Source organism: Carcharodon carcharias, chromosome 18, assembly GCF_017639515.1.
Source record: "Carcharodon carcharias isolate sCarCar2 chromosome 18, sCarCar2.pri, whole genome shotgun sequence".
Taxonomy (NCBI): domain Eukaryota; kingdom Metazoa; phylum Chordata; class Chondrichthyes; order Lamniformes; family Lamnidae; genus Carcharodon; species Carcharodon carcharias.
Window position 1 is genome coordinate 81,260,135 of NC_054484.1, and position 24,968 is coordinate 81,285,102.

Genomic DNA, 24,968 nt, shown 5'->3' on the forward strand with positions numbered 1-24,968 from the left:
TTAACTTTTCTGTAGCAGTTTGATGCAACTTGCTAGGCCATTTCAGGAGACAATTAAAAATGTACAGCAATGTAAGCCAGATTCGATCAGATGGCAGATTTTCTTTTCTGAAGAACATAAATGAACCAGATGGGTTTTTATGACAATTATGAGACTAGCTCTAAATTCAATTAATTAATAAATCTGGAATAAAAGTTTTCCCAGATGCCGCATTGGGATTTGAACTCTGTGGAGTAAAGGGTTAACTCTACTGATAGTTAATGAGCATGTGCATAAGGTGCTATGTCACAGTGATGTCACTCACTGAAAGGCAATGAGTGTGAAACATCTCAGGAGTACTCTCCAGCTATGTTTTGGTTTTATTTAACCTTTGTAAATAATTAACATGTAACTAAATGTTTTTGAACAAAAGATCACTGCCTCCAGCAAGATCTCTTCTACAGTAAGCATGAATCCAGAGATAAACCCACAATAACAGACGGTGGCAGCAGTAACTACATTCACAGAGAAACAGTAGGGAACAGCGGGAGAAGTCTCAAGTGAAACCCATCAACAGTGCAGAGCAGCAGGCGAAGGACACAGAGGCCAACCCAGCAACATGGCTGTGGATGACGACTAAATAAAAACGGCAGCCCAGTGACTGGCATGACAGGAAAGTGTGAGAAAAGATAACTTCGAATCAGGGTGAGAAATGGCCACTACTTTGCCAGAATCCTTTCAAAATATAGAGAGCCCCAGATATGCTGAGCAAAGGCAAAATTGGCAAAGGTGTTTTACTTGGTACAGCTATACCTTAGGTCTTGCGAGTAAAGAGAACAGATATCAAGTTAGCACTTTGTTATACACTGTTGGGGGCATAGTAGACGACATGCTGGCCAGATAGTGGGTGGACAAAGAAACAGCCTCCAACAAGGATGTCATCAGAGCCTTTGACTCATACTTCAGTCTTCGTAAAAATATTATCATAGAGAGGGCAAAATTTAATGGGTGCAGTCAAAAACAGGGGAAAGGAACTGACTCATTCTTCAACAAATTGTATCACTTAGCTAACAATTGAGAGTACAGAACACTAAAAGACAACCTGATCAGAGATAGAATAGTCATTGGCGTTTTAGATGGTGTTTTAATTTCTCTGAGTTCTTACAATCTCAGGAAGATTTAAATTTAAACAAAGCTGTACAACTGGCCAGACAGGCCAAAGAGCAGAGGCAGAATAAGACTTTTGTCAGGGATGTGAGGAATGTTTTCCGAGAACAGCCCGATGAACTTGTTCAAATTGTGGGTTGTAAAATCGAAAATATAGCAAGGTAGCAACCAGGGAGACGCTCTGAAAAGGGCCAACTACTATTTTCCAATGCCCCTGCTGTGCTGGCAAGGAGGACAAGCAGGAAGAATATCCTGCTAGAATCACTTAGTGCCATGGCTGTGGAAAATTAGGCCATTTTAAAAATGGTCTGCTGTTCCAGAAAATCTTTATGTACCATAACAGAAGGAGAAATCTGTTAAAGGAACATCCATTCAAGAAACTCAAGTTGCCTCAGAGCACTGTGAATCAGTCTTCATAGACAAAACTCCACCCCAATGACCACAGGAGGACATTGTAGGTCTTTCATTTCTCTTCCAGGTGAGACTAGATGCAGCAGGAGACAGGTACACCAAGGATGAAGGTGCCCAACAGCTAAATGACATTCGAGACCTTAATTTTCTCTTTGGGGACAGAGTGGAAGAGGATAATAACCAAGCTGCCACTGATATCGAAGATTTGTCACGGGAGGAGGTCCTGAACCTTGCTTTACTTTTTGAATATATTTCACGTTCTGCTAAAGTTCCAGCAATGTTCAGGCCCACTGAGGAGCAAACTCACATTGAAGAGAGAGTGCAAGCTGAACCACTACCTACAGAAAAGATATTCCTTCTGTATTAGCAGGGCAATCATCATTTTTTCTTCAGAATATTCTTAGTCCTTCTCTTCATTCAGTCCTTCTCTCCATCTGATTCATTCATGGATGATGCATTACATAATACTTTGTTCATTGCAGCAGAAGTTTATGGACCCCCTACAGCTGTACAAGTCTTCACAGGAACAAGCTTCATTCTTTAAAGCAAGAGCAGGCAGTAGTCCAATCTTTCACTAAAGTACCAAGAAGGGAAAGAAAAAAAATAAAAAGGAAAATCTCTGTTCATCAACTTTATATTCTGGACCAGAAGTAGAAATCTGTTGGTGGAGGGTGGTGCCTTCCAAGGAGAAGATTCTGAAGAGCATACATCACACATGTCCTCAAAAAGAGCCGAGAACACAGCGGGATGTCACTAGCCTAGGGGACTGTGGAAGGGGAGCTGTAGGAAAACGTGTATAGTAGTATGGAGATAAAGACTCAGCGGAAGATGTAAAGGGTTAACTCAAATTAAAGCTACTGAGTGTGTGTTCAAGGATCTGTGTGACAGTGAGGTCACTCACAGAGAGATGAGATGAGTGTGAAGCACCTCAGAGAGTAGCTCCAGCTAGGTCTTGGTCTATGTTTTGGCTCCAGCAAGATCTCTTCTAGAGTAGGAAGCCAACAAACCCAGAGAAAAGCCCACAATAATAGAAACTCAAGCCCAAGAGCCTGGATTATGAAGCCAGTAACCTTATTACACTGCTCCCATTCCCTTGTATCCCTGTCAATCTTCACCATTTACCTTCTGGAGAAAATACAATCTTTCTTAAATGCAGATCCATGCACATGTAGACATTCAGAAGAAAGACATGTATTTATACAGCACCTTTCACAACCTCAAGTGTACTTTAGAATGAAGTACAATTATAACATGTAGTTACAGTTGTAGTGTAGGAATGCAGCATCTAACTTGTGCAGCAAATGTGTCACATATAGTAATAGCATACGTGGTCGAAGAATCTGTTTTCACAATGTTGGATGAGGGATAAATATTGGTCAGGACAGGATAACTCCACTGCTGTTCTTTGAAATAGTGCATTGGAATCTTCCACATTCATCTGAGACACAGTAAACATGTCTCAGTTTAATGTTTCATCCAAAAATGTCACCTCCGACAGCGCAGCAATCCCTCAGTATTGCCACTTGAATGTCAGTCTGGATTACGTTCTCAAGTCTCCGCATTGGAGCCTGAAAATTGGGTGCCGAAAGGATGTTTCCCTTGTGGGAGAGACTAAAACTAGGGGACACAGTTTAAAAATAAGGGATCTCCCATTTAAGACAGAAATAAGAATTTTTTTCTCTGAGGGCCGTTAGTCTTTGGAACTCTCTTCCTCAGAGTCAATGAATATTTTTATGCACAGATAGATAGATTCTTGACTGACAAGGGAAAGAAATGTTAAACGGGGGGTAGGCAGAATGTGGAGTTGAGGCCACAGTCAGATCTTAATGAATGGCTTAGCAGGCTCAAAGAGCCAAATGGCCACTCCTGCTCCTAATTTATATGTTCATATGAATCCACAACTTTCAGACACAGGTGAGGGCGCTACCAGAGCCAGGGATATAGCAGTTATTGGCATTGACAAGACTTCGGCCCAAACTAACCCTGTAAATTGGAAAACTTTAAACCAATTGGTAAAGTCTCAAAAAGCCCTTTTCAGATTATTAACACAACCTCCCTGTTTTCTCACCCCAACTCGTGATCCTGTGTATCTGAGAAGTTCCCTTTGTCTTTGACCACATTTATACTTGTTTCAATGGTCTTTCACATGTATTCGACACATCTCAGATTCTTAGTGAAAAAGCTTTATCCAAGTGAGTTCCTGTTCCACAGCTCCAGCTAACTGAACCCTTCACCTAACTGAATCAGGTGTTTCAAGTCTCATTTTTCAATATTCTTCATAACCTTGAAAATTTCAATTAAACCACAACAAAATCTCTCATTTTCAAAAAAAACCTCAAATTCCTCTTAAGGACAACAACACCCTTTCAATAAATAAGTGACTGGAATTGCACACTGTATTGCATTTCACCCTAGTGCAACACCCGAGACTACAGAAATACAACCCCTTCATTTGTCCTCTCTCAATGCCTTACTTATCACTTTTGTAACAGCTCCACACTGTGCTGGCAATTTCACAGATATATCTAATATTGGTCACACATCTCTTTCCCAGTCAGCCCACTGTTCCAATGTTCCATTTAATACACACTTCCACTTGCTCCCATACTCATTTTGCCTTTCGTAGATTGTGCCCACTAGTCAGAGTGAGGGCACAAATTAAACTAACCACAGATTTAAAGGGAAAATGAGAAAAATAAAAGCAAAGGAAGGTTAGAATGTGGAATTCTCTTCTGTAAAATATCACTGAAGTCCAATCTCTAAATTATCTTAAAAAGGGATTAAGGCCACTGCTTGAAAAAAAGAGGAACATTAAAGTTTGAAGGAAACAAGCAGGAATATTATGAGACTAGGTAGGTCATGCAGAGGGCCCCATTGGCACAGAATTATTGACTGAACAGCCAGTTACTGAAAAGCTCTATGGAATTAATCTAACACATGCTCAGTTATCTAATAGAATAAATTAATCTAGATGTAGTCGCACAGTTCTTTGTAATTTGCCTGCCCATCTATTTTGGTATCTTGCATGCTTGGACATTTCGATGGGAGGATGCTATTGTAAGCTAAGATATTTATATCCAGACAGTATGAAATATCTTACATCTATACACTTTTCCTGTCTATACACCCAACTTCCTATTGTCCTGTTTGTATCATGTATTCTTCCCCTTTATAAATCCCATAAGCACAATAGGTTTTCATTGTGTAAACACATCTCTGTAATTGCACAATTTGCTTATTAGGTTCATAAATTTGAAATAAGGATTCATGAAAGTTAAAAATATGTAAGTTTTGAAAAAGACAAAACACCTGCCATAAAATCCAGCACCCATCTCCCGCAGGGTGAAACTCTCACAGCTCCTCTCCCGCGGGGTGAAACTCTCACAGCTCCTCTCCTGCAGGGTGAAACTCAAACAGCACCTCTCCCGTGGGGTGAAACTCCCACAGCTCCTCTCCCGTGGGGTGAAACTCTCACAGCTCCTCTCCCGCAGGGTGAAACTCCCACAGCTCCTCTCCCGCGGGGTGAAACTCCCACAGCACCTCTCCCGCGGGGTGAAACTCTCACAGCTCCTCTCCCGCAGGGTGAAACTCTCACAGCTCCTCTCCTGCAGGGTGAAACTCTCACAGTCGCTCTCCCGCAGGGTGAAACTCTCACAGCTCCTTTCCTGCAGGGTGAAACTCCCACAGCTCCTCTCCCGCGGGGTGAAACTCTCACAGCTCCTCTCCCACAGGGTGAAACTCTCACAGCTCCTCTCCTGCAGGGTGAAACTCCCACAGTCTCTCTCCCGCAGGGTGAAACTCTCACAGCTCCTTTCCTGCGGGGTGAAACTCCCACAGCTCCTCTCCCGCGGGGTGAAACTCCCACAGCTCCTCTCCCGCGGGGTGAAACTGCCACAGCACCTTTCCTGCGGGATGAAACTCCCACAGCTCCTCTCCCGCGGGGTGAAACTCCCACAGCTCCTCTCCCGCGGGGTGAAACTCCCACAGCTCCTCTCCCGCGGGGTGAAACTATCACAGCTCCTCTACCGCGGGGTGAAACTATCACAGCTCCCCTCCCGCGGGGCGAAACTCTCACAGCTCCCCTCCCGCGGGGTGAAACTCTCACAGCTCCTCTCCCGCGGGGTGAAACTCTCACAGCTCCCCTCCCGCGGAGTGAAACTCTCACAGCTCCCCTCCCGCGGGGTGAAACTCCCACAGCTCCTCTACCGCGGGGTGAAACTATCACAGCTCCCCTCCCGCGGGGCGAAACTCTCACAGCTCCCCTCCCGCGGGGTGAAACTCTCACAGCTCCTCTCCCGCGGGGTGAAACTCTCACAGCTCCCCTCCCGCGGAGTGAAACTCTCACAGCTCCCCTCCCGCGGGGTGAAACTCTCACAGCTCCTCTCCCGCGGGGTGAAACTCCCACAGCTCCTCTCCCGCGGGGTGAAACTCCCACAGCTCCTCTCCCGTAGGGTGAAACTCCCACAGCTCCTCTCCCGCGGGGTGAAACTCCCAAAGCTCCTCTCCCGCGGGGTGAAACTCCCACAGCTCCTCTCCCGCGGAGTGAAACTCCCACAGCTCCTCTCCCGCGGGGTGAAACTCTCACAGCTCCTCTCCCGCAGGGTGAAACTCTCACAGCTCCTCTCCCGCAGGGTGAAACTCTCACAGCTCCTGTTCCGCAGGGTGAAACTCACACAGCATCTCTCCTGCAGGGTGAAACTCCCACAGCTCCTCTCCCGCAGGGTGAAACTCCCACAGCTCCTCTCCCGCAGGGTGAAACTCTCACAGCTCCTCTCCCGCAGGGTGAAACTCTCACAGCTCCTGTTCCGCAGGGTGAAACTCACACAGCATCTCTCCTGCAGGGTGAAACTCCCACAGCTCCTCTCCCGCAGGGTGAAACTCCCACAGCTCCTCTCCCGCAGGGTGAAACTCTCTCAGCTCCTCTCCCGCAGGGTGAAACTCTCTCAGCTCCTCTCCCGCAGGGTGAAACTCTCTCAGCTCCTCTCCCGCAGGGTGAAACACTCTCAGCTCCTCTCCCGCAGGGTGAAACTCCCACAGCTCCTGTCCCGCAGGGTGAAACTCCCACAGCTCCTGTCCCGCAGGGTGAAACTCCCACAGCTCCTGTTCCGCAGGTTGAAACTCTCTGCACTCCTGCTGGGTGAAACTCTCTCCTCTCCCACAGGGTGAAACTCTCTCAGCCGCTCTCCCGCAGGGTGAAATTCTCTAAGCCACTCTCCCGCAGGGTGAAACTCTCTCAGCTCCTCTCCCGCAGGGTGAAATTCTCTCAGCCGCTCTCCCGCAGGGTGAAACTCTCTCAGCTCCTCTCCCGCAGTGTGAAATTCTCTCAGCTCCTCTCCCGCAGGGTGAAACTCCCACAGCTCCTCTCCCGCTGGATGAAACTCCCACAGCTCCTGTTTCACAGGGTGAAACTCTCTCCTCTCCTGCTGGGTGAAACTCTCCCCTCTCCCGCCGGGTGAAACTCTCTCAGCCGCTCTCCCGCAGGGTGAAACTCCCACAGCTCCTCTCCCGCGGGGTGAAACTCCCACAGCTCTTCTCCCACAGGGTTAAGCTGCCTTAATTCCCACTGGGTATCTCTCCCTCCATCCCATCCAATCTCTTGCTTTCACACTTTCTTTTTCCTCATTACAATGCAGTAACTCTGAGTACTAAATTTTGAGCATGGAGGCATGGTTTGGGCTGGTGGGTGTGGTGAGTTGTCAAGGAAACTACTTCTGAACTGAAAGAGTTTGTCACCTTGCACATGATGTCAGTGTAGAGGAAAACCTTGCTCCAAAAGAATGGCTACAAAATCCACTTTGGTCTTTGGATCCATCAGATATACCATAGTACCTCCAATAATTAGAAAACATTCTCCAGAAAAGATAATATGAACATCAACTCTGTTCCTCTCTCCACCAATACTGCCTCACCTGCTCTAGCATTCTCTGTTTCAACAAGCCATTATGCCAGCGGTGATTCTGGTGTAGTATCTGAGACTCTACCTGATGTTGGGATAGTTGGATTTGACAGGATAAATGCAAATTTCCAATTCCATTAACATTTACTACATCACAAAAAATACTTCATTGATTGTAAAGCAGGTTGGCATGTCTTGCACAGTGTACACCATCTACATGATGAACTTCAGCATCTCATCAAGGCTCCTTTGACAGTACCTTCTAAACCCGTGACCTCTACCATCTAGAAGGACAAGGGCAGCAAGCACATGGGAACACCACCACCTGGATGTTCCCTTCCACGCCACTCACCATCCTGACTTCGAAATATATCGCCGTTCCTTCACTGTTTCTGAGTCAAAATCCTGGAACTCCCTCCTAACAGCACTGTGTATGTACCTACACCACATGGACTGCAGCACTTCAAGAAAGCAGCTCACCACCACCTTCTCAAGGGCAACTAAGGATGGGCAATAAATGCTGGCCTAGCCAGTGAAGCCCACTTCCCGTGAATGAATAAAAAAAATCCAAGGCCTGACTAGGGATTGGCAATAAATCCTAATTACCAAGTTTTGCCTCAAAAATGGTTCCACAGTGCAAGGCAAGGATCCTCAAAAAGTGAGGCTGTATTTAAATTTTTCTCTTCAGGATGCACTATTCGACATAAGTTGATGCGCTAGATTGTGTTCCTCAAAATACTGGGTGTTTATGCTGATTTTAAATGTGAATTCCTTTGCAAGAAGGTCGCGTTTTCTCCAACTTTTGAATCTGCATGTTCCTGCGGGAGGGTCAGGAGATGAGGTGGGGTTGGGTGGGGCATGAAATATTACCCACCTGAACCGCATTATGGAGGAGTTGGGTTAATGACAGGAATGGTTATCCACCTGGCTGTGGCTATAACCAATTAAACTCCTTACAGCCTTAATTATGAACATTTTCCCAATGCCAAACAGATTTCCGATCCGGCGCAGGGTGCTCGTTGCTGTCAAGTGGCCATCCATGAAACCATAGCCATCAAACCAGGGACAGGGTGGGCAGTCAGAGCAAAAGGCTACAATCAAAAATTAGCTGCAACCATGGCAGTATCCTTACTGCGGGAAAGGACTCTGAAACTCTGAACTCTGAAAGCTCTCACCTGTCTGGCATTCTTACTTACCTGACCGATAGTCTGTGATCAAGAATGGAGGCAGACTATCACCACCCTACCTACTTCAGCAGCTCCTACCTCTGACTGTGGGATCTAAGACAGCTGGAAGGCTTCCTAATGGCACTCCAGACTGGGGAACTGTTCTTAATTGAACAAGGCTCTTGCAGGGCCCCTGGTTTCCACTGCCCGCGCTTCTGGGTTCCTGATCCACATTTCATCCTGATGGCAGGATCAGGACCCATAATCAAAATAGTCAGCCCTGCATGCTTCTAAGAGAGCTATGTGTATTCAGCATTGACTATTCTGCCAGTCATGGTGAAACTCTTACTCACATCATTGATCTCATACTGCTAAACAGAGGGTTATTGGACATACTCAGTGAGTAACTGAATTCTTCCAGAAAACATGTTCAAATCCCTGCTCTGTCCCTAATTAGCAGCAGTGACCATTAACCTTAGAAACCAGAGCAGGAAGGATGAGAAAGAGAGTAGGGTTTCCATTCCCGAATCCCATCCATGAACTCCTGTTGGAAGTACTTCTGTGGGGATACGGAATGAGAACAGGAAGATGCTACAGTCTGTGAATTTTTGTGGACAAAGTGTCTGCCATCAACATGCCTCTTAACTCATACACGTCATTTCAAAATCACTGAATTGTAACCCAGCAACTAGGAATGGGCAATAAAATCAACCTTACCTGAGTTGATCATATCCTGAGATCAAATTTAAAAAAGCCTCAAAGAATAGATGGACAGAGGAGATAAATTTGACCAAGGAAGGGAGAATAGATACTTATGAAACAATGAGGTCTGCCTGATGAACCTTGGAAGGGAGTTATTGTAGCTGGCACAAATTTTAAACTTGTTAGAATAAACAGGTGTTTACATCGCATCTTTCACACCTCATATAACTTCCAATACAATGTCTTACTTTGAAGAATAGTCAATGTTCACACAGCAAAATCCCACAAACAGCAATTGTGTGGTGTGGATTCTACCAGTGGAGAGAAAGAAAGGAATGGTGGCTAGGACACCAATAAACTCCCTGCCTTTCTTCCATTAGTGCCCCAGGAGATGACTTGGCTATGATTTGGAGAGGGTTGGGGGATGGCAGGGAGGTGGGTGCTGGTGTTGGTAAGGAAGGGTTTAATCATGATGCTCCAGCCATCAAGGTGTAGAGCAGGTTTAATGGACCTGTGAGACTATTCCCAACTATCAAGAAATAATAGGAAATGGAAGGTGCCCTTAGAATGTTTTACAGAGGACTGGAATGCCCAGTTACCACAAACTGGATAAGGGAACCGAATTGCTGTGTTGCTGAACAGGATATATATTCTGCATGACAGGAAGTCACATCAGATACTGCAGGCAGGATCTTACCAGCTGCAGAGAGGCAGCTTTATGGTGGTGGGGAGAGAAATTTTGAAAATGGTGCATCAGGTCAGCGTCCCCAACGTCTTGTTGACTCCAGCTGATCTTGCCAGAGATGGTTTAGCAATGGAACCGGCTATCTGCCTGGCAGCGGCAACTAGTCAATCAGTGCCAATTAACTGGCCACGTGGGACCAGACTGGGGAGGCTTCCAAGATCTTCCTGGCAGCAGATGGGCCCCTTGCTGTGGGTCAAGCTGAGAAGTTCCTGGAGGCAGCCTTCCTGTGGCAGGCAGGGTGCAAGCAGAGCTTCTGTTATTTATTCCCCTTACCCATCGGGCTACCACAGGGCCACAGCAACAATATATCCTGTGGAGGGAGGCCTCATCTACAATGGTGGCCTGACAGCTGTGCCACAAATGATTATAAAATTTTCCTACATTTTCAGAGGGAGGCTCCATCTTCAGGAAACCTCTCCTGGTGGGGCTGCCCTCTCATTGGACTGGTTGGGTGCTGCTCCCGCTGACCATCCTTAATTGGCTGGCACTCAAGATTGCACAGGCGGGCAGCCAGGCAGCACCAGTGGTTTCAGGACCTGCTTTTGGTCTCTACCTCAGACAATCTTTAAAGGCAGTAAGGTTCCACCCTATGAGTACCATCTGCAGAGATCCAGCACAATTCTTAAAGGGATAGGAGCACAGCTTCTCATCATTAGAATGCTGACTTGGAGGGGGACTTAAACTCTTGATACATGGAAAGGCCCTGAAAATTAAGGAGAATAAAAACATGGCAGTACTACAATTCCAACTGGTTCAGATGCTAGAACACAAATATCTGTGGTAACAAACCACAGACTTTGTCACACTGACATTTTAAACAGTCACAACACAGTTAATTGTTAAGAGAACTCTTCAGATCAAACTCCTGTGTTAACAATGCCTAGGGACAAGTACATCATATTATTAAGGGGATTTCATGATATTTGAATATGAATGTATCACTTGAATTGATAGGCTCTTGTTGTGGTTTGACTGGTTTAACACGATGGAAGATACAAAGCATTACCTCAAGTTGGACCTTTTGTTCTAAGTTCTTGTAGGTTCGCTGGAGTAACTCTTTAGTGCCCAGCACACCATACCACATCATATTCTTGGTCCGGCTTCTAAAAAAAAAAGTATTCAGAAAGATATAGTCGCTAGTATTTCCGTAATAAACTTGATGTACTAAACAGGTTTCTTACTTGAAACAGATAACTTTATTATAGAGCTCGTTTAGAAGCTACATGTTTGAACTAGGTCCACGACAAGAAAGCTCCAGCCCTAAATTTACCCGTGCTTAGGGCTGATTCATCTGTACAATCACATGATCCCTAAAGGTTTTAACCCACAATCACTATAGTCCTCATCCTTTAATTTTTTTACATTTCTTATTTACAAGAATATTTTGACCCACGACATACATGCATACATATATCAGGTATGTCTATTCTAGGTTGATCTGGTACCTTAGGGATTAAAGGTTCAACATCAATTTCAGGTGGAATAACTGGTTGTTGGAGTGTCTCTCTACTCCTTAGGTGATCCACATGTTTTTGGACAATCTGATCTTCCACTTCCACTTGGTATAATAAAGGTCCAGTTTCAGGGACAATTATACCAGGACACAACATGGTCCATTTCCAAAATTTCACATGAAAACCGTCTCTCCCACAATAAATTTGAGCTTTGCTATGACTATCATAATTCACTTTCTGATTACTCTGGTTTTCTCTACCTTCCCCTCTAAGTTTGGAAGCACCAGACTCAACCTGGTATGAAGGCGGTATTTCATCAGTAATTCAGACAGTGTTGAACCCGTAGTTACATGAAGAGTCATACGATAATTGAGGAGAAAACATGAAATTTGCATTTCTAACATTCCTTCAGGTCACTTCTTCATTCCTGATTTGAAAGTTTGCACTGCTCTTTCTGCGAGCCCATTGGATGAGAGATGATGTGCTGCTGTTTTAATGTTTTTAATTCTATTTAAACTTGAATCTCTGGAATTCCATACAAGTGAAAGCAGTACTGTTATCTAAAACAGTGACTTCTGGTAGGCCATGTATATTACAACATTAGAGCAGCTTTTCAATAGTTACACACTGTCAGTGATCTAACTTTATACACATCCATCCACTTAGAATGTGCATCGAATGTGAAAAATATGGTACCTAAAAATAAGCCTACATAGTCTATATGTAGTCTAACCCAGGGTTGGTCAGGCCACTCCCAAAGATACAGTGGAGCTGAAATGGGCAACTTCTGTTGTTGCTGACACTGGAGATAGTGTTTAACCATTTTTTTCTATATCGCTGCCTATACCTGGCCACCAGGTATAGCTTCGCACAAGCATCCTCATTTTCGAAATGCTTGGATGCGCACTGTGAAGCTCTGTCAAGAGTGGTTCTCTTCCTTGTGAAGGGATGACAACTCTTGATCCCCACAACAAGATTCCACCTTGACACCTTAACTCAGTTTTATGGGCATGAAATGGCCTTATCTCTTCAGACACTTGTACATTCAAGCATCCTTGCAATACTTGGTCTGGGACTTCTGACAAAATTGGATCCCGGTTTGTCCAATTCTGTATTTACTTCGCACAGACCAGTGAAGAGTCCAAGAAATTCAACACATGTACAACTTGTTGTGGCACTGGAGCATATACAATATCTGGCAATGGAAAATGACTGACTGCATCTGCATTTGCAATATGTACACCCGGACGATGCATAAAGGTGTACTCATATGCTGACAAAATCAAAGCCCACTGTTGAATTCTGGCTGAGGCTCTTGGCTGAATGGCTTTACCTTCACTACTCGATTAGTGGCTTATGATCTGAAACTATAGTGAAATGTTGACCATGTAGATATTGATGGAATTTCTGGACTCCAAATATTACGGATAAACCTTTATCAAGTTGTGAATAACCCTTTTCACTGCAGAGAGGGTTCTGGAGATATGTGCTATTGGCCTTTCAGAACCATCTTCCATCCTGTGTGACAACACAGCTCCCACACAGTAGGGAGATGCATCACAGGTTAATAGTAATTCTTTTGATGGGTTGCCATGTCTACTGGTACGCTATGAGTGTAATAGCTTCTTGACTTTTACAAATGTTTCTTCTTGTTCCATGAACAATGATGGTTCTTTTTCAATAAACTATGGTTCTTTTTCAGTTAAGTTTAATTTCTTTTAATCAGTTGCAGCCCGGAAGATTAGGTCCTTCACCTATTACAATGATCACTGGAAGCTGGGCTGTCTGTTGCCTGTAGGATATAGGTACAGTGGTGATGCCTTTTACCTGTATTGACTCTCCAGTGAATGTCTTCAGCTGAGCTGTGGTTTACTCCAGATTCAGTGGCTGATATCTTTGCTGAGGTATTTAAATGTGTGTTCCTCCAGCACTGTAGTAGTTGCTCCTGTGTCTACCTCCATGATTAGAGGATTCCCATTTACTTGAATGGTGATGGTGATTGGTTCAGTTTTTACTGCTTTGACATTGTATGGGGAATAGATATCAGTATCAGCAGCTTCTGGTTGTTATATTGTGCATTTCAATCATCTTGGTCTGCTGTCTGATTGGCTGTCTCGATTTTGCCCTGCATTGCTTTATTAGATGTCCTTTTCTGGGGCAATAGTGGTATTCTGCCTCCTGGAATCTGCAGGCTTCAGGTACATGATTACCCCCACATTGGTAAAAAATTAATTTCTAACTCACTGGTGAATGTTTCCTGTATATCTTTTCATTTATCGAGCAGCTGAGACTGTTTCCCGCCTCGCAGCTGTCTCTCTGGTTTTTGCGCCACATCAGGCAGTAGGTTCCCACCCTAACTGCAGAACGGCGCCATGTTGCACACCCTGTAAAGCCTGTGAGTCCCTCTCCACACTCTCCATTGCTAGCACTGTTTCCATGACGCACTTCAAATTAGTGTTAACTTCTGCAAGTAAATGGTGCTGAATGGCATCATCGTGTATGCAGCAAAACAAGCGGTCTCGCAACATGTCATTGAGCGCATCTCCAAAGTCGCAGTGCTCAGTCAACTGTACAACTTTGCGATAGAAGTTGCAATTAACTTTTCCAGGTCCCTTACTCTGGACTTGAACTTAAATCTCTGCATAATTTCTGATGGCTTCAGCTGAAAACGTGTCTTCACGAGGTTTACCAGCTCGTTAAAAGATTTAGAATTGGGCGCGTTCGGGGCTGTCAGACTCCAGATGGGGTTATATGTCTTGCTCCCTTAAAAGAATTGCTTTCTGCTTCTCCTCCACTGTTATTTCATTCGCCACAAAATAAAAACCTAGGCACTCAATGTACTGGCTCCAGTCTTCCGTGGATGAGTCAGAAGGGTTGATTCCACTGAAGTATGGCATGGCTGGTGAGTACACATTTCTTTCTTTCTTTAAGAATTGATGTACTCACATTCACAAGGCATGGTACAGCGTCGGAGCTATTTATCCTTGTTGCCAATTGTAATAAACTTGGTGTACCGACTGGTTTCTTACTTGAAGCAGATAACTTTATTACAGAGCTCATTTAGGAGCTACATGCTTGAACCAGGTTCCTGATTAGAAAGCTCCGCCCCTAAGAATACTCATGCTTAGGGCTGATTCATCTATACAATCATGTGACCCCTAAAGGCAGTAGTAAAAGTTGTAATCCATAATCACTATAATTTCACACTTTGTTTTTGTGGCCAAAAGTGGGAATGTGTCACTGACTGACAATTGATCTCACAACAAAAAAACATTAGTTTCTCTGTATCAATAAGGAACTTGGTTAAGGTTAGTGTGTTGGCCATTATGAGTTCTACCATTTGTGCTTTTTTTGGTGAGCGTGGAGGACATTTCCTCTCAACATTTAATAAGTATTTAGGTGAACACTTGAAATAATGCCATTGCATTCAAGGTTATGGGCCAAGTGCTGGAAAATGGGATTGGAGTAGATAGGGGCTTGATGACCAGTGTGGACATAATGGGCCAAAGGGCCTCTCTCCGTGCTGTAAAACTCTATGACTGTATAACATAATTCATAGTTTGGAAAAGGTCCAAAGGTTTCGTAATTTTTTTTTGCTGTGCAACAATTCCCTTCATTTCAAACAGGCTGTTGAAAATTTTGTACTGAGACTTGCTGGTAGTTTCCACTGTATTAATGAGATATATTTGCGCAGTATTTTTGCGAGACTCTGCTCAACACTAAGTCTCCCCAGTTGCGAGAATAGCAGCAGTGAGCGGGGTACAGAACTCTAGCCCCAGTTACGTAACCCATGTGCACAACTAGCAAGGTTCTGGGCTGGTAGTGGAGCCAGAACTCTTACTTTAAATAGAAATAGGCCTGTCCTTCATAAGTCAATAGTTATGAGGCTAGGTCAATGGAAAATATCAAAACACAAACTGACTGATTTTTGGCAGACGAGAATATTAAGAGGTATGGAATCAAAGCAGATAATTGAAGTTAAGATACAGATCAACCTGATGTAACTGAATGGAGGAGCAGGCTGTAAGCCCACTCCTGCCTATTTGATGATAAGAATATATTATTTTGCATGGAAATCAGGTGATTTTTTTTGTTTTGAAGTTTGCTGCTATTGAAGGGTAAATTTTGAGGTGGTGTGTGTCTTGCCCAGTGAAATCATAGATTGGTGAATTAGGTGTGAAGATCAACACACCGGATTTACAATGCTTCAAATCTGAAGACTGCTACAAATCAAACTGAACTGATTTTCATTGAACTGCTATCCAGTGCTACTTGCACAATCTTTAGGCTGCATTCAGTTAATTAAGTCAGGCAATTGGGATGATCTTGAGGAACTCTTTGCTCCCCTTTCCTGGTCCCAATGCAGCTTCACTCTCCTGCCTGTATGCATATCATATGTGATGTAATTCCAACAGACAATGGAGGGTTTCACACCAAACAGTTCTCAATGTCAGCTTTTGTATTGCATCTTCGTTCTGTCAGTTTGCTCTGCCCCTGCTCAGTTTGAACACCTTTAGCCATCTTTTCCTCTGCTTACATTTTCTCTGATTCACTGTTAGAGCTACTTTTTCCTGTGCCAATATCAGAACCTGGACCCCTGCCCAAGCTGTCCTTTGTAACTTATTTGAATCCTCTTTTCCATCCTCTTCTGTTCCTTTACTGCAATCTCTAACTGAGAAGCTGATCTTTTCTGGCTCACTTTCCTCTCTGACTTTCATTTTGATTATCAGGGTAACAAGCTTCCCTTCGTTACTCCATTTGGTTTTGGCTGTTGTGATTCATTCTCATCAGCAGTGACAAATCCTCCAAGCTTTGGCCTTCAGTAAGATATCCAGTCTTCCATAAGTGTGCCTTCAAACATACACTACCTCTTTAACCTCTGAAACACAGTCAACTTTTCCTTCTCCCAAATCTCCTGCTCCCCTCATCTTGATGAAAACTTTCCTCTCCTTTTAAATTCCTGTCCCTAATAGGATATTTCTTTCAATTACTGTCCTTACATTGATATTTCCTATTATTTAAGGTTCTCATTCCTATTTAGTGCCCTTAATTTGGTATTTCCTACTTATAGCCCTATACTATAACAGACTATACTTCAAAAATACTTCATTGATTGTGGGACACCCTGAATTCATGAAAGGTGCTATATAAATAAGGATCTTTTTAAATATGACTATTACCTTTCATTACTGTCCATATCTTACCGCCTTTATACAACTATTTTCTTCTCTTACTACCCTTGTATTGGTAGTTCCTTCTAACATTGACATATAATTGGCATTTACTGCCCTAATGTTGGTGATTCTTACATTATGAAGTATTATTTAAAAAACATCATTGCTTAAATTTCAAACTATGCTTAGAAGAGGTGTGGTCTAACCAGTGATTACCAGCATTTCTTTCAAATTGGCCATTTCACGGTAATCCCTTTGCCTATGTTATGCACTCTGTTCTCAAACATTTGGGTGAATGCTTTTATCATTGCACTAGATAGCTCCAAACTTTTGATAGCACTACTTGAGAAGTTACTGCTGCACTGTAATAATATATGGGAAAGAGCTAGAGCTTTGGAAAGGCAGAACTATAGGTTTTCCTATCCTTGGGGTGGAGGGGTGGGAGGGGGGCGTGCAAGGGGGAGCTTGGGGTAAACCACACAAGAATGTATGAGGGGAAGGAGAGAGAGAAGGCAATGTGCTGTATATATATATATATATATATGTCCATATTTGGAACTTTGAGACGAGATTGAAGACCTTGTATCCATTGCCTTCCACAACAGCTATTTGCATGGATTCATGATTCATAGCTTCGTCACACATGAATTTGATGGTTCATCATCCGATTTGGAATTCTTCAAAAGACACAGGTTTACTCATGACCGTCAAGACCATCAGCCATCAATGCTGCTTCATTTCAATGGCTTGATACTCAATTTTTCATCATCCCCTGATGTTACTGGCTTCTATCTCATCCTTAAATAGAATTTCCACATCTCTTCCATTGGAGAAATAAAAATGCAAAACATTTTTTTTCCCGCTCAACAATTCTCTTAACCCCATGAAGCCTGAATACTGAGTGCTGCTCTCCTGTCTGGGTGGGTACTCTAAGAAACTCTCTTGCGGTTGTGCATGAGGCACAAGATAAAGCCTGTCAGCTCATGACTCTCTTCTCATTGCCAGCCTCCACTGAGTGTTCCACTCAACTTTCCTCTCATTCCTTTAGAACAACAATTTACCTTTATATAGCACCTTTACTGTAATGAAACATCCCAAGGTGCTCTATAGGAGTATTATAAAGCTAAGTCTGACATCAAGCCACAAAAACAGGTATCAGGTCAGACGATCAAAAACTTGGTCAAAGAGGTAGGTTTTAAGACATATCTTGGAGGAGGAAAGCAAGGAAGAAAAGAGGAGACGTTTACAGAGGGAATTAGGCAATTGAAGGCACGGCCTTCAATGGTGGAGCAATTATTAATGGGAATCCACAGGAGGCCAGAATTAGAGGATGCAGAGAGGATTGTGGGACTGGAGGAGATTACAGAGATTGGAGTGGAATGGTGAGACCATGGACGGATTTGAAAACAAGGTTGAGAATTTTAATATCAAGATGTTGCTTGACTGTGAGCCAATGGAGGTCAGTGAGCATAGAGGAACAGGATTAGCTGCAAGTTAAGACATGGGCAGCAGAGTTTTGGATGACCTCAAGTGTAGAAAGTGAGTGACTCAGTCAGCAGTCTATCGGAATAGCCAAGTCTGGAAGTAACAAAGGCATGAATGAGGATTTTAACAGCAGATGAGCTGAGACGGAGGCAAAGTCGAGCAGTGTTACAGAGGTGGAGATAGGTGGACCATAATGATGGCACAAATATTAGCTCAGAAGATCATCTTGGGATCAGAAGTGACACCAAGTTTGTGAACAGACTGGCTTAATCTTAGACTGTTACCAGGGAGAGGGATAGAGTGGGTAACCAGGGAACAGAGTTTGGAGTCGAAACAGAGGACAATAACTTCAGTCTTTCCAATATTAAATTAGAGGAAATTTCTGTTCATCCTATACTGGATGTTGGATAAGCAGTCTGATAATTTAGCAACAGTGGAGGGGCCAAGAGGGGTGGTGGTGAGGTAGAGCTGGGTGTCGTCAGCGTACATGTGAAAACTAACACTGTACCTTTGGATGATGTCACTGACAAGAAGGTAAATTTACTTTTGTCACAGTCACATAGGATGTCATTTGTGACTTTTTTTTATTCATTCATTCACGGGATGTGGACTTCGCTGGCTAGGCCAGTGTTTATTGCCCATTCTTAATTGCCCTTGAGAAGGTGGTAGTGAGCTGCCTTCTTGAACCACTGCAGCCCATGTGATGTAGGTACACCCACAGTACTGTTAGGAGGGAGTTCCAGGATTTTGACCCAGTGACAATGAAGGAACGGCGATATATTTCCATGTCAGGATGGTCAGTGACTTGGAGGGGAACTTCCAGCTGATGGTGTTCCTATGTGTCTGCTGCCCTTGTCCTTCTAGGTGGTAGTGGTCATGGGTTTGGAAGGTGCTGTCTAAGGAACCTTGGTGAGTTTTTTCAGTGCATCTTGTAGATGGTACACACTGCTGCTACTGTGCGTTGGTGGTGAAGGGAGTGAATGTTTGTGGAAGGGGTGGCTATCAGGTGGACTGCTTTTAAAAAAGCCATTTTGATATTGTCATAGGGGTAGAAAGCTGATTGGAGGGATTTAAATACAGGGCAGAATTGTCCCAGATTTTTACAAAGTGTGTTAGCGGCAGGAAAAAAAGCGTTTTACCCACCAGCAGCAATGTCAGGTTTTTGAGCCATATCGTCCCATTCTTGGCCTCATTAACAATGCATTCCCGTGAAACATGCTGGGTCGCTGGCAGGGCGGCCTCTGATTCTCCCATCCCTAGTCACCTCAGGCCTTCAGTAAGCGGGGTGCAATATTTAAAGGGCACCCTGCTCTCACACACACACCTGCCTCTACCCGGCGGATCATGTCCTGACACCGCTCACCACCCACATGCCAGGTATTCTTCTCTTCTGGCCTGGCAGGTTCCTGCTTACACACTCTCCATCTGTATTCATGCAAGACAAGCTGGCACAAAACAATAGGGAGAGGTTGCAGACTAGTGTTGGGATGTCTGACATAGGTCCTCACAGACTTTGAAAATCGTGTCATCCAGCCGGTGAGGATCTGGACCTTTCCTGAGCTGACGGTGAGGTCGTCGCTGCTCTACCAAGTGAGGATTCAGCAGTGCAACATCCATCAGACAACCATGCTGTGAGTGATGTGTCCTCTTTCACAGGCCTCTGCCATGCACTAATTATCTCCCCTTGCTTTCACAGGCACATCTGGGAAACAGCTGTGGGGGTTCCATGAGCCAAGTCCTGGACTCAGCCCCAAAGATGAGCTGTCTTTAGGGAAAGAAGTATCTAATGACACCCTCATTGAAGACCTGTCACAACACTAACCCACACCCTCCACCAGCACAGAGACACACCTCGGTGGGACCTAGTTCTAGGGTAGCCTCAGGATCACCATCTGGTGAGCACATCGCACTGTCTGATCCACAGCAGGTGGAGGCAGGGACTTCCCAGGTCCCCGGCACTCGGAGGACTGCTGGAGGCCAGAACGCTGCTGAGTCCGAGTCAGATGAAGAGCCTCTGGACTTGGTCATGTCACAGTTGCTGGAGCTGCAAAAGCAAGCTTGGGAACATCAAGAAGAGAAGTCTGCCGCACTCCTCAGATTGCAAGGCACGATGGAGGAATCTGTCTGCCTTTAGTCTGAGGTGATAGCGCTGGCATGCCATTGCACAGAGGCCAACAGTGGTAGGATGGCAGCTGCCATGGAGACCTTGGTCCAGGACATCACTCCTGCACTGCTGTGCAGGCTCAACTCCATCGCTGACGCCATAGTTGGCCTCCAACAGTGTCAACATGAGAGGGGTGTGAGGCAACTCCATCTCAATCCAGCTTCCCCTTCTCCTCAAAGAGTCAGCCTGAGGTCCTCGGGCACCCATAGGGAGGAGGATCAGCAGATGCGCACCCCAGGGCCATCCGGGAGTGACCGGCCCATCTGAATCCCCTCTTCCTGTGACTCCAGCAGCTCCAGCTCCACAGGCCAAGGAAGTGCCAGTGCCAAATAGCAGGACCCCGAAAACAGACCAGGACCCTCCAGGTCTCAGCCCTCCAGAGGACGCCTGCCAAAGTCATTACAAACAGGGCGTAGCAGTCAGCAGGCTGCCCCCACCTCCGCTGTGGATGTTGGGGAGCACCAAAACATAGTGGCAAGGTTAGGAAGGTTAAGAAAATGTAGTTGCCTGGGTGTGGGTGTTAATCACTTGTACATACTGTTCACTATTGTCAATAAACTCCCAAGAATGTCTTCTTGCCTATGGCTCTTTGTTCTGATGAGCAGTGTTCGTGTCACTCGGATGTGAAACCTTTCTGCACAAGATAAAGGCAGGTGTCTCAGTCCAGGGCCTCTTCCCTGTGCAGTGTGTACCCATCAGACCGAAGTAATGGTCCAGCTTCACACTCCCTGGAAGCATTACTGATGCCTGCACCTCGATGGTGCTGGTCATTGCTGCCAGAATGTAGTAGGCAGGTGCCACAAAGTTCCTACATTCTCTCTGTGTGCTCCCAGCACCTTTGAAGTGGGGCTGGCCCCCATCTCTTCAGCATCTGTGACCACTGATGCTATGCTCCTGAAGGGCTCAGGTGCTGAAGGCAGACAAAGGATGTGTCATGTTTCATGGCTACGTCTCCCGGCGGTGGTGTGTAAAATCCAGCCCCATGTTCTTGAATTCCTTACTTCCCCTATCTGAGGAAGGACAGGATCTCCACAGTCGCAGAAGCAAGGTCTTTAGCAGAGATTTTGAACTATGAAATTCCTTTGCTCACTTTGATCTTCTGTCTCCCAGCAATCTTTAGGCTGATCACAACAGCTGTATTGTAGTCTTCTGTATTTTGAACCATAGCCCTTCACCTCAATTTCTCAATGTGAAGAAATGTTGAAACGATGTACGTACCTGCATTTCTCAGGATGCTCCTCACGTTTGTTGTTAAATTCCAAAGAGATTTTTGCATCTAATCCAATTCCAAAATAATTGTTCATTACGCATTTTTCAGCATATCCTTCTCTGTAATTAAAAAATATATGTTATTAAAAAAAATTAAAGTATTCTGATAATATGCTAATACATATTTGACCACACCAATACCTTTCTAAAGATTTTGACAACAATAATCCAATTTGTAAGAGAAAGAAAATCAGTAACTATTAAGATTGGTATAACAGAACATTTCTTACAGTGAGTCTGGGTCAGGGTCAATGAATGGGGTTGCTCCAAAAGGATCGATGTTCGCTAATAACATTTTGCTGATGATCGAACTTCCAGCAATAGAGGCAGCAAGTCCAGCTCGTAAACCTGTGTTAATGCACAATTTTATTGTTAAGAAGCATACAAGCAAGAAACCTGTACAACTTAATAATGTTCTTGACAAAGAATCTTGTTCGATGATAGCACAGATCAAAGAACTGGATGCTGAGGTCAACAAGCCGAATGTGCAAGAATTTAAAATTAGGCTGCATATTGATCACAAGGTGTCCAGGCATGATTGGCAGAGAAATTACCCAATCATCTCCATTCTGGTTGGGAACAGTGATGTGCAGCCACCCATGATGCATGTTTAAGGTTTAACCTCCATCTAAATGGAAGGCCATAAGCCACTGAATCCCAGCTTCTGCACCATGGGACCAACTCAATTAACTACCCACTGCAGGAAAATATAGGTTGTTCTGATACCACTGGTTTAATAAGTTTACTGATATATTCGTTCCAATTTCTGGAACCTCTGTCCTTGCTAGGATCCTGGGTACCTGGGCAGATGATTCTAGTGTTCAGAACTGGGAGATTTTCTTTGCTCGCAGTCAATGGCGAGGTTGTGAATGGACCAGTATAGGAAGTGGTGGTGCGATGCATTCGTCTCTCTGGAGGGGATCTTTGAGCAGATCGGAGAGCTGAAACAATCAAAAAGAATACTGATTATTAGAATTATTCATCGGCATTACCAAATAAATTACAAAGTGATAAAAACAAAAGATTTTCAGTCAATACAAAAGAAATCATTAAGCGGTAACACATTCAATTACACTCTTCATAATTATTGCTGTTTATCATTAGTTAATGAATCAAGTATGAGCAAGCACCTATTAACTCTGGTCAACTCTTATGTCCTGCTTCCACCATTATCCCCAGTGTAAATCATTTTTTGTCCAGGCTGAGGAAATGAATGCCTTAATTCCAAGACTTAACTGGAATATGCTCAATAAGACTCGGCACCAGTAAAACCATTCATAATATTTCAGTACCACTCAGGAGTCTATCAAAAGGGTACCAAGTGAAACAGTACCTCCCAATAACAGGCAGCCAGTGCAAAGGGTGCAGGGAGCTAATTCATATGTTTGGCATGAATGCCAAGGGAAGGATGTTACTTTTTTTCTAAATAGACAAATGTCTGGACTGATAAGATAGCTGCAGCTGACCAGATGATGGTGGTTCTGGAAATTTCTGAACAGTATAAACATGGACAAAGGCTAATTCACACTCCTGGAACGTAACACTTCTTGCACTGTATAAACATTCAAGCCAAGCCAACACAAAGAGCGAATAGACGAGGCAGCTGCAGAGCTATTGGGATCCTCCTCCCCCATGTTGTGATAATAGTTCTACAGTTACCTGCTTAAAATATAATAGGTTGTAACATGGGGCCTCATTAGCTGAATAACTCGACCCAAACCACCTTGTCACATGACCGACACTTGAGCTGTTTAAATTGCTTTAATTATACAGCTCCTGAATTTCATCTTCCGTTGTGGTTTAACCTCCGAAGACTCCAGGTTAGCAGCCTGCCTTTGACCTTCATCCCTCTCCAAGTCTGATTTCCAGAAAGAACCCTGTATTTCACCTACAGGGTGAACTAATACCCAAGATACAAGAATACTTTGCTACAGCTTCAACTGACTCAACCTGCAACCGAGTTCCTAGCACCAAGACCAGGAATTCTGCCAGACAAAGCCATATAAAAGACGCCACTGGACTTCTGATTCTGGACTCACGTGGAACCATAACTCTTATTTTCATCGTGGTCTTGCCCTGAACCCCTTTCTTTCTCTTATCCTTTTTTTAATGTATGAATACAAAAAGTGGCAGATATTGCAAAACCCCTTCCCATGTTTTATGTGTGTAAAACAAACTACACCTCTTATTTTACCTTATCTCAAGTTTGCTATGAAGTTATTAATAGAGGATTGGATAACTCCAAAATTGAAGGATTGGGGAAAACACACCGTCACTTATAAAAGAGGAAATCAAAAATCAAAGACACCTTTCTGTTTACGTACAGGTAGCGAGAGGAGAAATTAAATTAAACCCAGCCATGTCCGTAACAACATTTAAAGTACTATGCACAGTTCTGGTCTTGACATTATAATGGGTTGCAACAAGGTGACGGATAGTCTATATATAAGCCATAGGCTGATGGGGGCCCTGATCCCTTTGAGAAACTTGCTTTAAGATGTAATTGTGCTGGAGCAAGAGAAGACTTTCCCGAGCCAGCTGAGTATAAACAGGGAAGGTTCAAGAGCAGGTGGGAAGAAAAGGCTGCAAGAGGCTGGGAGTTTGAGTGTTTTCCAGAATGACTGTTTGCAGTGCAAAGGATACTTAGAAGGTAAGGTGTATAACAGGGTATAGAGACTCTGGAGAAGGTGTAATAAAGAGAATGATCCCAGAACTGAGAGGTCATAAGTATCAGGAAAAACTAAAAAGGCTGGGGCCTTTTTTTCTCCAGAAAAGAGAAGACTGAGGGATGACCTGACAGAGGTCTTTAAGATTATGAAAGGATTTGTTCGGATAGATGTAGAGAAGTTGTTTCCAACAGTGGTTAAGTTGAAAACTAAGGGCCATAAATAGAAGATAGTTGCTAATAAATTCGATAAGAAAATCAGGGGATTTACTCGAGATAGTAAAACACTCTACCACATGGGGCAGTTGAGGTGAATTGCATAGAAACCTTTAAGGGGAAGCTAACTAAGTGTTTGAAAGAGAAAGGAATAAAAGGATATACTGACAGAGTGAGATGAAGGAAGGTAAGAGGGGGTTCATGTAAAGCATAACCACAGATCATTCAAACCCAGATTGGTTGGGTGGAATGGGCTATTTTGAGCTGTGACTTTGATGCAATTCAATCTAAAATCCCTGTAATTTTTTAGGCACATCAGCCCTGTTGCTCTCCCAACACCCCCTTGGTTAATATTTCGGTCTTCATCTCACTGCCAACAATAAGATTTTCAGATACACAATGGACGACCAGGACCCCGTCATTGGCTGCTTGGCAGCCAACAAAAAAATACAAGCTTGCATTTATATAGTACCTT

At 44.1% G+C, this 24,968-nt stretch overlaps 1 protein-coding gene across 1 annotated transcript in view; it reads right to left on the reverse strand.

Moving 5' to 3' along the window:
- Window positions 1-24,968, reverse strand: part of LOC121290467 (diacylglycerol kinase eta-like) — a 383,823-nt gene that overhangs the window by 59,540 nt on the left and 299,315 nt on the right. Inside the window, exons 16-19 of the mRNA XM_041210907.1 lie at window positions 22,413-22,553; window positions 21,843-21,960; window positions 21,562-21,672; window positions 11,073-11,169 (exon numbers count right to left, since the gene is read on the reverse strand). Of these exons, the coding sequence (XP_041066841.1) occupies window positions 11,073-11,169; window positions 21,562-21,672; window positions 21,843-21,960; window positions 22,413-22,553 (467 nt within the window). The remainder of the gene's footprint in view (window positions 1-11,072; window positions 11,170-21,561; window positions 21,673-21,842; window positions 21,961-22,412; window positions 22,554-24,968) is intronic.